Source organism: Gymnodraco acuticeps, unplaced genomic scaffold (genome assembly GCF_902827175.1).
Source record: "Gymnodraco acuticeps unplaced genomic scaffold, fGymAcu1.1, whole genome shotgun sequence".
In the NCBI taxonomy this organism is placed as follows: domain Eukaryota; kingdom Metazoa; phylum Chordata; class Actinopteri; order Perciformes; family Bathydraconidae; genus Gymnodraco; species Gymnodraco acuticeps.
The window spans coordinates 7018-21963 of NW_022991367.1; the positions used below are offsets into that span (position 1 = coordinate 7018).

Consider the following 14946-nt stretch of genomic DNA (forward strand, 5'->3'; position numbering starts at 1 on the left):
TTTAACCTGTTGTGGAAACATTTATTGATCAAATTGATATGAAAGAAATGAGACAAACATCGCTGTCACATCGGGACTTTAACCCTAAACTTTCACAGTAAACCCGGAGTGACATATGCACAATTAGAAATATGATTATGATCTGCTCAGTTACTTTAGCTGATTCAAGTTAACGATTAGTTAACATATTCTTTATTCTTCAATTCAAAGAATGTTCAAACTAATTTAAACCAAAAAACCATCCTCATTAATTAAAGTTATATACAGACCCGGCGTCATGGGCATATCATTTTGCTTTACACTACAGGTGAAAACGAAAGCTGCCCAGTTACTGAAATAAAGAAGGATATTATTTGTGTTACAAGTTGTCAGAATGTGTTTAAATACGAAACTAAGCAAAAGGTGCAAAAAGTTTTTGTTTTTTTACTTTATTCAAGAAAAAAAAGGAACATTACAACATATTCACACAAAACCATTCATTAGTGGTACACAGACAAAGCAGGTATTTAAAATAAAATATATACACTGGTGCATCCTCGAAATGTCTTGCAACGAAGGATTCAGTCCTCGGTAGAATTCCAAGGATCCTGGACAGGGACGTGCACAGGTACGGGCTAATGTTGCCCGGGCAACGGCCCGTTTGGCCTTCTTGGCTGACCCGCCCCTCTGAAGAGAGCAAGAGTTTGTTTTTCTTTTTTCTGTTGTGGCCGAATCAACATGATAAGCCCACAATCAGTATTGTAGCGTCTCGCTGCGGGAAACACACTTTGTCAGCGCTGTCATCTGCCTCTGCGTTAAGACCGCCTCAGTGTCAGATTTTGGAAACTTGATTTTGAGTTGTCTCATGGCAGTTAGGGTATAAGGGACAAATGCACGAATGCAAGTAGTCGCCTTAGCTTATTTTGTTATGAGATGTGAATTACTGTTCAATTTAGTTGATGTAATAATCGTTTGGTTTCTTTTACATTAAAAACAAGTTACAATTTTCAAAATGTCTTGTGTTTTTTATCGGGGGGCAGGCCCTTTTTCCAGTTTAGAGCAATAGCCCCTCCAAATGTCTGTGCACGTCCCTGATCCTGGACATTGGAACAGTCCTTCGACGGGATTCGATGACATAGCATCCTTGAAATAGTGGCTCTGGAGGATCCTTCCTCGACATTGAGAAACACCCAGTCCATCTATTGTATTCTAGTGGATGTTAAATATTCCCATAGAATAAATTAACCGCACAAGAAAAAATATAAATATCTTCTCCATCCCATCACCTTCAAATTATAAATAAATGTCTCTTTCCACAAATGTGATTGTTTGCCCATTTATTTATTTTAAATAGGCCTACTGTTGTAAACAGCAAAACCAATGACACATTTGTATTCTTATTCACAGAAAGATTTTTATAAAGGTATTAATCCTCTTAACTATGTTCTCTATACATTTGTTGATTGACATTTTGAGTCTCCATAATGATTGGATTGCATAATTTTCATAAATAAAACATCTAAACCTGTATATTTCATTATATTATTCTCATAAATGCTGGATTATGTATTTGTATTTTCTTAAAGGAATACCATAATTAATCAAAACTATTGAATCTTATGTTAAAGGTGGGGTAGGTAACTTTGGAGAAACCAGCTCGAGTGGCTAGAATCTGAAAATACACAACCAGAAAAAAATCTGCCACTTCCTTACAGAGCCCCTCCTCCAACACACACGAACACGCACATGACCAATGAGGGCACAAGATAAGTTTGTGCACAGATGGAAGGCTGACAGGCAGGTAGGCCATCCAGTTACTTTAGCCGGCTCAGATGATTGGTCGTGCTTTTTACGGCTTCCACAGATGAGATTTTGTTATGGATTTGTTGTCAAAGCACTTCAGATGTTCATTGCTATCGGGATGTTAAGAGCATTCCATGCAATATAACAACAAGTGTTTCTGAAGTGAATTACCTACCCCACCTTTCACACAGGTTCAAATAAAAGGTTCAAATAAAAACATTTACATATTTAATTAATGCAGGGAAACATGTTTTGAACAATTTCTCGAGTACTAATATCATGGCTTTAAGAAATGAACTGAAATGTATTTATTTCAGATCAACCCCTTGAGATGAACCCTCTTGTCTTCAAGGGGCTTGTAACAGCAAGACAGTAAAAAAACAAACAAAACTAAATCAAGTCACAATACAACCAACAGACTACGACAATCACAACACAACAATGGTCTAAGTGTGTGTCCACAGAGAGTCCATGAAGAGTTCAAGCAATACAATAAATACAAACCTAGTGTTTTGTATGTGCTGATTCATCAAAAGCATGTACAATTCTCAGCTAAATAAGAATAAAAGCATTGTATGTTTGGTGGTAAGGTATTCCAATCAGAAGGAGCGCTGAACATAAATGATCTCTATCAAGATATGTGCATTGGACTAATGGGACCAAATACTTTCCAAACAACAAGACAATAAAATAGAGGTCAAATCATTCTCTTATGCAGTGAGCAAAACATTGGATACAGGACAGACAGATTTGAAGGGGATGAGAGGGTTTGGAAGGCCCTCAGGCCGGAGTCGAACCCCCGGTCGCCACAGCAGGACTGAAGCAGGTTTTCTGAACCTGGTTCTCAGCCAGCGCTTCTTTAGCCAGGTAATGCTCTCTCTTGATCTTGATCTCCACATCCTCTGGGACATCGGGAACTATCAGGTCGATCATTCGGCCGATGAAGAACACCACGTGCTGAGGAGGGGAGAGGAGGTCAGGGTTAGTGATGTTACGTTCACGAACGATCCGATTCTTTTGAACGGCTCTTTTGAACGGCTCTTTGGAACGAACGAAGGGAACTGAGTCGTACTTGGCGTTCTTTTTATCGTTGGTTCACTGCCTGCCATGAATCCACTCGCCTTCAAAGGAACTTGCTTTCCTGAATGCAAATGTTCCCTAGATGATGATGGCGTAACGCTGCTTGAGTATAGTTTGGCTGAGAGATGTAGCAAGTTATACATTTTACTGTGAGTAAAAGTAGATTTCTGGCGATACAGTCAATCATTATCCTGGTGAATATTTCGCAGACAAACCTAGTAACCCGCCCCCTTAAAAAAATACTGCTCTTTTGAACGGCTCTCAGAAAGGAACGGAGCCATGAGATCCGGCTCCCTTCAGAGAGTCGTAATTCCCATCTCTAGTCAGGGTGAGGGCATGGTCGGGATGACGTTTAGTCTTCTCATTTAGAAACTTGTTTGCAACCTCGGTTTTTAAATCCACCAGTGGGGTATTTATTCACTGACATGAATGTCGTAGAACGAAACGTTAAAATCTCTTCAGCTTGTGTTAACCACAGATCTTATTTCAGGATAACAACCAGAAACACATTCAGAAAACCATTGAAGAGAGGCCAAGGGACAGGAAGGGAGGAGATGCTGAGTCATGTCAGAGTTCAGGACTCATTCCCGCAGCTGGACTCTAAAACAAAACTTAAAACACGGACCTCAAACACGATGACGAAGGCGAGTCGTATGGCGAGGAGGTGATAGTACTCAGGGAGGTAGTGTCCTTCTTCGTCCCTCAAATCCAGATACCTGTTCAGCACAGCATAGAAAACAACAACTTCATCAACAGATTGCATTTCCTGTTGCGTGTTGTTGGTGACGTTGCCTACCTGCACCGTGTGTGTTGCTGGCTGAAGTTGCTTGGTGATGTTGCCAGAGTGAAGTTGATGAAGCCGTTGAGATTGCTGTCTCTGGTGTTGCGGTAGTACAGGCGAGGCAGGAAGGACGAGGTGAAGGCGATGAGGAAAGCCTGAAAACAGGTGTGGAGAAGTTCACATTCTGAGAAGATGAGTCAGCAATTTGAATCTCTAACGGTCATGTGAGACAAATAGGAACATCGAGGGTGAATCATGAGGAATATACATTTGCAGGGATGATCTGTGTTGGACCTTGAAGGCAATAACGTGCAATAACGTCACTGCGGAGAGTCTTACGTTGCTGAAAACGGCCACGTGCGTGATGAGCTGCAGGATGGGTAGCCAGATGCCGATGTCCTGCACTCGCTCCCCCACCGGGCGGCGATATTCAGTCACAAACTTCTGAGCATCCAGGCGGATCTCCACCCAGTTATTGATGAGAGCGAAGAAAGGGGCGAGAGGAAACGCCGCCACGAAGATGGTGATGAAACCAAACTGGATCACTGAGGAGGAAGAGGGAGTCGTTGCATCTCCGTTAACCACACCAGTCAGGTAGACACAGGTGAACAAATCCAGAGGTGGTAGAAGTACTCAGGTCTTGTACTTGAGTAAAAGTAGAAGTACTCAGGTCTTGTACTTGAGTAAAAGTAGAAGTACTCAGATCTTGTACTTTAGTAAAAGTAGAAGTACTCAGATCTTGTTCTTGAGTAAAAGTAGAAGTACTCAGATCTTGTACTTTAGTAAAAGTAGAAGTACTCAGATATTGTTCTTGAGTAAAAGTAGAAGTACTCAGATCATGTACTTGAGTAAAAGTAGAAGTACTCAGATCTTGTACTTGAGTAAAAGTAGAAGTACTCAGATCTTGTACTTGAGTAAAACTAGAAGTACCAGAGTGTAGGAATACTCTGTTACAGTCAAAGTCCTCATTCAAAATGTTCCTCAAGTGAAAGTAGAAAAGTATTCTCATCTAAATATAGTGAAAGTAGCGACAGTAAAAGTAGTCGTTGTGCAGATTGGTCCATTTCAGAATAATATATATGATATGTTTTATAATGATTGATCATGAAAGTGTTCTCAAAGCTGGTGAAGGTGCAGCTAGTTTGAATGGCTTTGTATACTGCAGGGTAGCTGGTGGATTTACTCCAGGTGGAACTAAAGTCTGATTCAACACTTGATTAGATTTCACATCATTCATCCAGATCTGTGAAGTAACTGAAGGTATTAAAGTACAATACTTGATGCTCTTGTAACTCTCACCCATCTCCAGGTATTCGCTGAAGAGTCCCTCGCAGACCAGCAGCTGGTAATCTGCCTCCCAGGGACAAACCTCCTCCTCTTCATCCCCCTTCCCTTCCTCGTCTTTCTCCCCCTTCTGCTCCTCGTCTTTCTCCCCCTTCCCTTCCTCGTCTTTCTCCCCCTTCTGCTCCTTCAGCCGAGGACTTCTGTTCCTCTTCTGCCACCACGACTTCAGCTTCCTATAAAATAGTGAGCTCTCACTTTTACTCGCAGTTAGAAAAGAGACAGGTCAAGTTAATGTGCGGTTTACATTTTTGATTTTGTTCAAACTTTATGGGAAAATTATTTGATACCAAAAAAAAAAAGTTTCTGTGAAGTTGTTTGCCTGGAATTTGGGAATATATTTTTTTTAACAATTTGTAAAATACATGATACAAATTTCAAAAAATGTATGAAAAATGCCCTGGAGGGTTCATAGAGAGAAACATAAATAAAACGAGGCCACGTTTTATTAATTTGTGCTCACGAGATGTAATTCGTGGTCTGCATTTAAATAAAACGAGGCCACAATTTATTAATTGGTGTGCACGATATAATTTCTCGTGAGCACAATAAAGTTACCGGTGCGCCAAGTAGGAAGAGGAGCGCACAGGAGACAACCATTTAATTGCAGACTGTTATGTTTACGTGGGGAAATGGCAGTGCATACATTATTTGAGATATATTTCAAACTCGGACTTCATTTTAGGGACATTTGGGCCAGAGGTGTAGACCTATTTGTTTAAGCACCGGATTCGCAAAACAGGAGAGTCTGAAAACCAGTCTGCCTTGATCTATGAATTCATGTCCGTGACTCTCACAGTATCTGCTGTCTGCAGAGAGCTGTGTCTTTTACGCACACGCACACACACACACACACACACACACACACACACACACACACACACACACACACACACACACACACACACACACACACACACACACACACACACACACCACACACACACACATCGAACTGCCCGATTATTCCCCCTATTACTCGTTTTATGAAGGAGATGTCCGGTCACCAGGGCGCATGATGTGTAAATAACCCAATTTGTGTTCTGTGAAACTGAAAAGGATATGACATTGTTTTTTTACTTTCGTTGCAGTTGTATATGTCTTAAATGTAATTTAGGTTAACTTTCTGTTTTATTTAGATGCTTTTATTTTGAAGGCGAGTTTACGCTGTTGACAGGAAGTTGTTGTTGCTATGGAAACGTGAAATGCTACACGATGTGTGTGTGTGTGTGTTCGGTGTATTTGTGTGTCCGACACAGAATTGAAATGACCATGAACAGTAATTTACACACATCTGGCTAACTCCATATGTATATTCCCAAGTGAAAGCAGTTCGTTTAATCTTAATCTCGATGTAGGCTAGTGCTAAATGCTGTCGGAGTGCACCGGAGCGAACGCCACTATCATAATATCTTCTGAAAACAAATGCCCACACATACACACACACACACGCCCTGGCGACCGGACATCTTCTTCATAAAACTAATAATACGGCGTAATAATCGGGCAATTCGATGTGTCTAACCATAAGAACGAGAGAGTATAGTGCGCACGAATTAATAAAGCGTGGCCTCGTTTTATTTATTTTTCTCTCTATGAACCCTCCAGGGCTCCGTAAAAATGTGTTAAAAATATGAAAAATATTATTATATAATATCTCTATCTCTAGTGTGTGGGAGAGAAACTCCCTCAGGAGGGGAACACAGGGATGTTAGCCTTTGCAGACAATTTACATGCACAGAAACCTATAGAACACACTACAGGAGAGGGAACAAGAAAGCAGAAGAGGGCCTCTTTAACTCAAACAGCTTCAACATAGAGTTTGAATATAAAATGTAAAGAAACATCACAGGGTGACAACAATTAAGTTGTTTTTTGTTTATGATCGTGTTTGATTTGTGTTGTGTGTTGTTTTTACGGTAAGAGGAACTCCTGGATGTTGTTGATCAGCTGTTTTCCCACCATGATGATCAGCAGCTCCTGAGCCAATTCAATGAGGCATCCCCCGGCTCCACACTGTCACACAGACACACACACAAAATCACAAATGAGACGACTAAACGCCATCACGCCCACCATTAGCAGCCTTTAGCTTAGCGGTGGTGACGTGAAGTCATGTGACCGTGCTGTAGTTCCTTTATAGCCCAACATTAGCCACCTTTAGCTTAGCGGTGGTGACGTGAAGTCATGTGACCGTGCTGTAGTTCCTTTATAGCCCAACATTAGCCTCCTTTAGCTTAGCGGTGGTGACGTGAAGTCATGTGACCGTGCTGTAGTTCCTTTATAGCCCAATATTAGCCGCCTTTAGCTTAGCGGTGGTAACGTGAAGTCATGTGACCGAGCTGTAGTTCCTTTATAGCCCAACATTAGCCACCTTTAGCTTAGCGGTGGTGACGTGAAGTCATGTGACCGTGCTGTAGTTCCTTTATAGCCCAACATTAGCCACCTTTAGCTTAGCGGTGGTGACGTGAAGTCATGTGACCGTGCTGTAGTTCCTTTATAGCTCAACATTAGCCACCTTTAGCTTAGCGGTGGTGAAGTCATGTGACCGTGCTGTAGTTCCTTTATAGCCCAACATTAGCCTCCTTTAGCTTAGCGGTGGTGACGTGAAGTCATGTGACTGTGCTGTAGTTCCTTTATAGCCCAATATTAGCCGCCTTTAGCTTAGCGGTGGTGACGTGAAGTCATGTGACCGAGCTGTAGTTCCTTTATAGCCCAACATTAGCCACCTTTAGCTTAGCGGTGGTGACGTGAAGTCATGTGACCGTGCTGTAGTTCCTTTATAGCCCAACATTAGCCTCCTTTAGCTTAGCGGTGGTGACGTGAAGTCATGTGACTGTGCTGTAGTTCCTTTATAGCCCAATATTAGCCGCCTTTAGCTTAGCGGTGGTGACGTGAAGTCATGTGACCGAGCTGTAGTTCCTTTATAGCCCAACATTAGCCACCTTTAGCTTAGCGGTGGTGACGTGAAGTCATGTGACCGAGCTGTAGTTCCTTTATAGCCCAACATTAGCCACCTTTAGCTTAGCGGTGGTGACGTGAAGTCATGTGACCGTGCTGTAGTTCCTTTATAGCCCAACATTAGCCTCCTTTAGCTTAGCGGTGGTGACGTGAAGTCATGTGACCGTGCTGTAGTTCCTTTATAGCCCAATATTAGCCACCTTTAGCTTAGCGGTGGTTACGTGAAGTCATGTGACCGAGCTGTAGTTCCTTTATAGCCCAACATTAGCCGCCTTTAGCTAAAACATAATGTGTATATATGTACGGTATTAATATACTGCAGACTCACATCTTCGTTGCGAATTCCTAGCAGAGTGTTGTAATTTCCAGGATAACCAACAAACCTGAACAAACACAAAGAAATTAACAGCTGGTTACACATTTTTTCTGTTACACAAATGTTTTACAGTACAAAAAGTGCATGTGTTTCTGTGTTTATGGCAGCGTTCTCAAAGAAGGATAAACTGCACCACCATTGTGGATGTAGTTTCGGTACACGCCGCCATCTTGGATCGTCACATGTAGGCAACAATGCACAAAGCAGCGATTGTATTAATCAAAAGCCATGCTTACATATTCTGTGTTAAAGAGCCCTGTTTATTCCTAAATTGATACAAACGCTCTACAACGGCCCAAATGTTTTGTATTTGCAGCGTTTGGTTTCTGCAGCTTTTAGTAAACGCTGCCATGTCTCCTCAAGCTGCTGGATGTTCTCTAAACGCTGCGATGTCTCCTCAAGCTGCTGGATGTTCTCTAAACGCTGCCATGTCTCCTCAAGCTGCTGGATGCTCTCTAAACGCTGCCATGTCTCCTCAAGCTGCTGGATGTTCTCTAAACGCTGCTATGTCTCCTCAAGCTGCTGGATGTTCTCTAAACGCTGCTATGTCTCCTCAAGCTGCTGGATGTTCTCTAAACGCTGCCATGTCTCCTCAAGCTGCTGGATGTTCTCTAAACGCTGCTATGTCTCCTCAAGCTGCTGGATGTTCACTAAACGCTGCCATGTCTCCTCAAGCTGCTGGATGTTCACTAAAACGCTGCCATGTCTCCTCAAGCTGCTGGATGTTCTCTAAACGCTGCCATGTCTCCTCAAGCTGCTGGATGTTCTCTAAACGCTGCCATGTCTCCTCAAGCTGCTGGATGTTCTCTAAACGCTGCCATGTCTCCTCAAGCTGCTGAGTGTTCTCTAAACGCTGCCATTTCTCCTCAAGCTGCTGGATGTTCTCCAAACGCTGCCATGTGTCCTCAAGCTGCTGGATGTTCTCTAAACGCTGCCATGTCTCCTCAAGCTGCTGAGTGTTCTCTAAACGCTGCCATGTCTCCTCAAGCTGCTGGATGTTCTCTAAACGCTGCCATGTCTCCTCAAGCTGCTGGATGTTCTCTAAACGCTGCCATGTCTCCTCAAGCTGCTGGATGTTCTCTAAACGCTGCCATTTCTCCTCAAGCTGCTGGATGTTCTCTAAACGCTGCCATGTCTCCTCAAGCTGCTGGATGTTCTCTAAACGCTGCCATGTCTCCTCAAGCTGCTGAGTGTTCTCTAAACGCTGCCATGTCTCCTCAAGCTGCTAGATGTTCTCTAAACGCTGCCATGTCTCCTCAAGCTGCTGGATGTTCTCTAAATGCTGCCATGTCTCCTCAAGCTGCTGGATGTTCTCTAAACGCTGCCATGTCTCCTCAAGCTGCTGGATGTTCTCTAAACGCTGCCATGTCTCCTCAAGCTGCTGGATGTTCTCTAAACGCTGCCATGTCTCCTCAAGCTGCCGAGTGTTCTCTAAACGCTGCCATGTCTCCTCAAGCTGCTGAGTGTTCTCTAAACGCTGCCATGTCTCCTCAAGCTGCTAGATGTTCTCTAAACGCTGCCATGTCTCCTCAAGCTGCTGGATGTTCTCTAAACGCTGCCATGTCTCCTCAAGCTGCTGGATGTTCTCTAAACGCTGCCATGTCTCCTCAAGCTGCTGGATGTTCTCTAAACGCTGCATGTGTTGTTGCTGAAGAGGGTTCTTCGTTTTTTTTGGGGATATTTGTGTTTTATATCTGCGTCGTTTCTGAAACAACCATTTTCGACAAACCGAGCCAAAGACATTGAGGTAAATATCCAAATGAAAGAAAAAAAGAGGAATAAGTGATCCGTGTTGTGATTGGTTGAATTTTTCCTCACCTGCCTTTGAAGAAGGCGATGTAAACCGGGGACGAGTAGAAGTTGATGAACTGGAAGATGAACACTTTGAGGATGTACATGTCTTCATATTTAGACTGAGTCCGGTGCATCTCTGACGGGAAGAACACAACATTGTCTCCATAAAGGAATACTACACACAATATACACACAATACACACTAGTACACACCAGAATACATCCATAATGTAATCCTACACATACGCTTTTAATCTGGCAACGTTGCCTTTAGGTGGTTCTCAACTATCATCAAACATTTGTGACCAATTTTACCTTCCCTGCTATGATATTGAAAATTAAATTCCTGTTACTTTTACAATAATGTTCAAATGTTTGGTTTAATCCAGGTTACTTTGTTGGCTAATGTTGAGGTAACTAGCTAGATACATGATTTAAAACATAATGGTTAAATGCCCCCAAAAGTCGCCTTAAACAACTGATTACAAGAATCAAAAATGTATTAATTATTATTATCTATAAAATATTAAATTGCCAACAGTTTTCAAACAAAGACGCAAAACAGTGAAGATTTTTAATAACAAGTACAACTGACAATATGTGAAAACTAAAAACTGATAAAAACATTTAAACTAAATCTTCTTCAGTTTTTGTTCACCAGAACTAATCTGAAATGTGTCTGAAATAACTTTTCATACAATGGCAAAATCTAAAACAGAGGGTGAGGAGGGTGAGGAGGGTGAGGAGGGTGAGGAGGCAGGTGTGACTCACCCCAGCGCGTGAGGATGTGAGCCAGCGAGGTGTAAACTTTGGACAACATGAGGATCACCAACAGGTTCAACACGGATCCTGTGATACTGGCTATCCTAGAGGCCTGAGAAAAGACAGAAATGTGAAGTCACTAAGTTGTGGGGTTCCTCAGGGAAGCGTCCTGGAGCCTCTGTTGTTTCTCTTATACACTAAATAAAATATATATATAACACATCTTGACGTTTTATTTTATTGGTCATTAAATAATAATTTCCTTTTGAAAAACATGTTTTCGAATAAACCATTTCTTATAATGTAGTTAAGCATTATTTTACAAATACATGTTTAAAACCATAAAATATGGCAACAAAACTTCAAAAAAATATTTCCTACAACTCATTTTTTGTTATAACTTATAATAATAAAATAGACATTGTCTCAGAACAATTTTAGAGATTTAAAGAAACACTTTAAAACGTTTCCTGTTTTGTTAAACTCACAAAGCCGGTTAAAGGGGTGTCCGACTTGTCGATAACGATGGACAGGATGGTGCGATACAGGATGATGGCGATCAGAAACAACAGCACAACAGCAACCTGCACACAGGTGGTTGAATATCTACAAATCATTTTCACTTTTAGAAATAAATAAATCATTAACATCTGGAAAACTCCAACCATTGATTCTTGTTGTCAGCTCCAGTGGATGGAATGGAAACCCAATGTCAGACCACAGGAGGAAGACATTAGTCGCTTTCACACACATACTTAGCCGGTACTTGTCCCCGGTACTTGTTCCCCCCGAACTCTTTAGTCCCTGGTACTGTCCTAGTAGATCGCGTTCTCACCGGAATAAGTCCCTGAGGGAGGATTAGGCAAATAAAGCCGCAAAACTTTTCAGAGTTTTACGGGGCGTGGTTTGCAATTCGCCCAGCCAATCAGAAATTGTTAGTGTGGCCGACACACCCACGAACCATTTCCTCCTCAGGAAAGTACCACCTCTCTAGCAGGTACTATCTGTAGGTGAAAAAGTTCGCGCAAACTAAGGACTAGTTCCAGATCCTTTTTGGTGTGAAACCAAATCTCCCCCACCTATCGGCCTAGTTCGGGGGGAAAAGTACTCCGGTGTGAAAGCGCCAATTCACATAATTAACTTAGTACTAAGTAAAAATACACTGTTACAAGTAAAAGTCCTGCATTAAAAAGGTTATTCATCAAGTGTCCCTGTTTCATTACATCCCAGTGTCAGAGGACAGAGGAGACTCACCATGATGATGATGGCCATGAAGCCAGTCAGCGTTCGGTTGATTCGTTTATTTTTAGGAAAGTAGGGTTCCTCCGCTCCCGTCACCGGGTTCCTGATCGTCATCGGTGCCATGGCCGTGAACTCCGGGCGAGGTCGCTCCTGTGGAGGACGGAGACAGAAATATATAGTACAGGGGTGACCGAACGTTTTCCAACAAGGGCCACATACAGAAAAATATATCAAGGGCTGGGCCACTCACTAGAGGTGTATCCCCTCAAGAAAAATCAATCAAGTGTAGGTAAATTATTCTTGATACTTGAAAATGCTTTAAGAAACAAACAGCCTCTGTCACAGCTCTCCACATGGTTTCGTGTATTGTGTTGGGAGCTCATTCCTTCAAACAGAAGCTTCAGATTGATTATAATAAGAGGAATATGAAGGGTTTATTTCAAGGTTATGTACATTTATTATTGGGCTTTTTTCTCATCAACTTAGATTTGTTAGAAAATGTTTTCAACTTGAATTGACTGAATCTATTTGAAAATTGGGCTTATTAACAAATGAATACCATGTTATATATTTGAACATATATATTTAAGAAGTACAATATAAGACAAGCAGAAGTTTCATTTGTGGGCCATACTCCCTTATGCCTTTTTTAATTTGCTGAGGGCCAAATGGTCCGCGGGCCGCATTTGGCCCCTGAGCCGTAGTTTGGACACCCCTGGTATAATATAACACATTTATTCTTTAACACAGTTGTTCCTATACCCAATATGATGACCCAGAGGAGCATCTCATAAATCAGCGATCAACACGTCCTCATAGCTAAACGTAACTGTCGAGGTTTGGTAGCGCTTTCTGGTGGATGTGATTGAATACGTCAACGACTGAACTTAAGTACAAGTTCGAGTTACTTGTACATTACTTGAGTTTTTTTAATTATATGCCACTCCAATACATTTCAGAAGCCATTCAAAGTCTGACATGTCTATTTGAATCACCCATGCATCACCCTCCTCCTTATGCTCACTTTGTTGCTACTATATACTCTGCCACTAGAGGTCGCCGTCTAACAAAATAAACCTAAATACGATTCATACTCAGCTGCTTTACAGATCATGTGTTTGGTCTCTCAATTCAATTTACCAGTCCCATATATTTAAAACCATTAAACCTACTTTAGTTGCACATGTCTTATTCACTCATTGTTGATATCTGTGTTTATGGATGTCATGGCTTGTGCTTGTAAAAAATGAAAAACTCAATAAAGATATTGTTTAAAAAAAACCTAATCTTGCTTCATCTGCCGTGAGGTTGTCAAATATCACACAAGTTATGTACAGTGCTTGATGTGAGGGGACAAAAGGGCCAGTACTCCCTCATTTACATTGTATACAAATACATTTAAGATACTATGAGATATTGTTGTGCTTCACAACACAAGTTTTTTTAAAAGGGAACCATGTCAATGATTTGATTGCATTCGCTTTAGTTTGTGGTGCTAAAACTCATCAGGGCTGACATGGACATCTGTTGGGGGGGATGAAAAACATAATTGTATCTCTTGACCAACAGTCGGGCATTTCATCACCAGGCTGTTGATGGGTCGCTAATGTTAGCTTGCTCCTGGCCTGAACTAATCAAGGGTTTGACTTTTAATATCTGGCGTGTCATCGTCCGTTTCTAACTGTGTCATCTTCGTGTTTTTGGAGCCAGGTCAACATTATAATAGTGATGTGACGGTCGCGAACGATCCGATTCTTTTGAACGGCTCGAACGAAGGGAACCGAGTCGTACTTGGTGAGAGCCGTTCTTTTTACCGTTGGTTCGCTGCCTGCCATGAATCCACTCGCCTTTACGGCAACTTGCTTTCCTGAATGCAAATGTTCCCTAGATGATGGCGTAACGCTGCTTGAGTAGTTCGGCTGAGAGATGGAGCAAGTTATACATTTTTCCGTGATTAAAAGTAGATTTCTGGCGATACAGTCCATCATTATCCTGGTGATTATTTCGCAGATAAACAAGTTAGCCCCGCCCCCTTAGAAAAAACGGCTCTTTTGAACGGCTCTCGGAAAGGAACGGAGCCATGAGATCCGGCTCCCTTCAAACGGCCGTAACTCCCATCACTACATTATAATGAGTTTAAATTCCCTAGACAAGCCGCCGACTAGTAGAGGATGTAGTTTAGCTTCTTTAGGAACGCTTATGTTAGATGTTAGCACATGAGGATCTGCTGAGAACGCAATGCTCCCTGGGAAATGCAGTTTTTTACCCGATTTAATGGCGAAAGGATCAATTGAACAGAGCATTGATTAGAGAACCAGCAGCCGGAGAGAAGAGCCGGTACGATACTAAAAGTCACGGTACACCAAAGAGCAAAGTGCTGGTAGCAGCCCACTTCAAGCACTGGTTATGTGTGAGTACAAGCACAGTGTAGACTTCAAGGTCCCTATGATCCTCTTCTTCATCAATATCTCACAGGTGTCAGATATATCCAGAGCCTGTCTAATATTTTATTGCAATTTAGCCTGTTTTGCCAAGTGAGGAACATTTGAACACAATGTGTGATGAGTGTTATCATTATTTTCCAATACAATTATTTTCTTCATAAAAACAAGATTTGTTATGATAGGCGACCTGGAAATGGCCAGTATTTTGTGAGACAGGCGCGGTGTGAGACAGGTACCTCGATGTCCTGGAATTCGGAGCAGTCCCAGCGGTGAGACAGGCTTGAACAGGTTCTCTTCCAGAACTCCAGGAAGGTGACGGCCCACAGAGACATGAAGGCACTGAAAAACACTGTTCCTCCATTATCAAACAAGAGACCCACCTG

At 42.0% G+C, this 14946-nt stretch overlaps 1 protein-coding gene across 1 annotated transcript; it reads right to left on the minus strand.

Moving 5' to 3' along the window:
* Positions 1-412: 412 nt before the first annotated feature.
* On the minus strand, positions 413-14943 carry ano7 (anoctamin 7; the record flags this gene model as incomplete). Its single annotated transcript, XM_034240704.1, is given in 12 exon segments — positions 413-2739; positions 3488-3578; positions 3659-3798; positions 3983-4188; positions 4943-5160; positions 6903-7000; positions 8274-8328; positions 10140-10251; positions 10887-10989; positions 11366-11461; positions 12132-12269; positions 14800-14943. Coding segments are annotated over 12 exon segments (1578 nt in total), but the record flags the coding sequence as incomplete, so codon positions are not given.
* Positions 14944-14946: the final 3 nt, after the last annotated feature.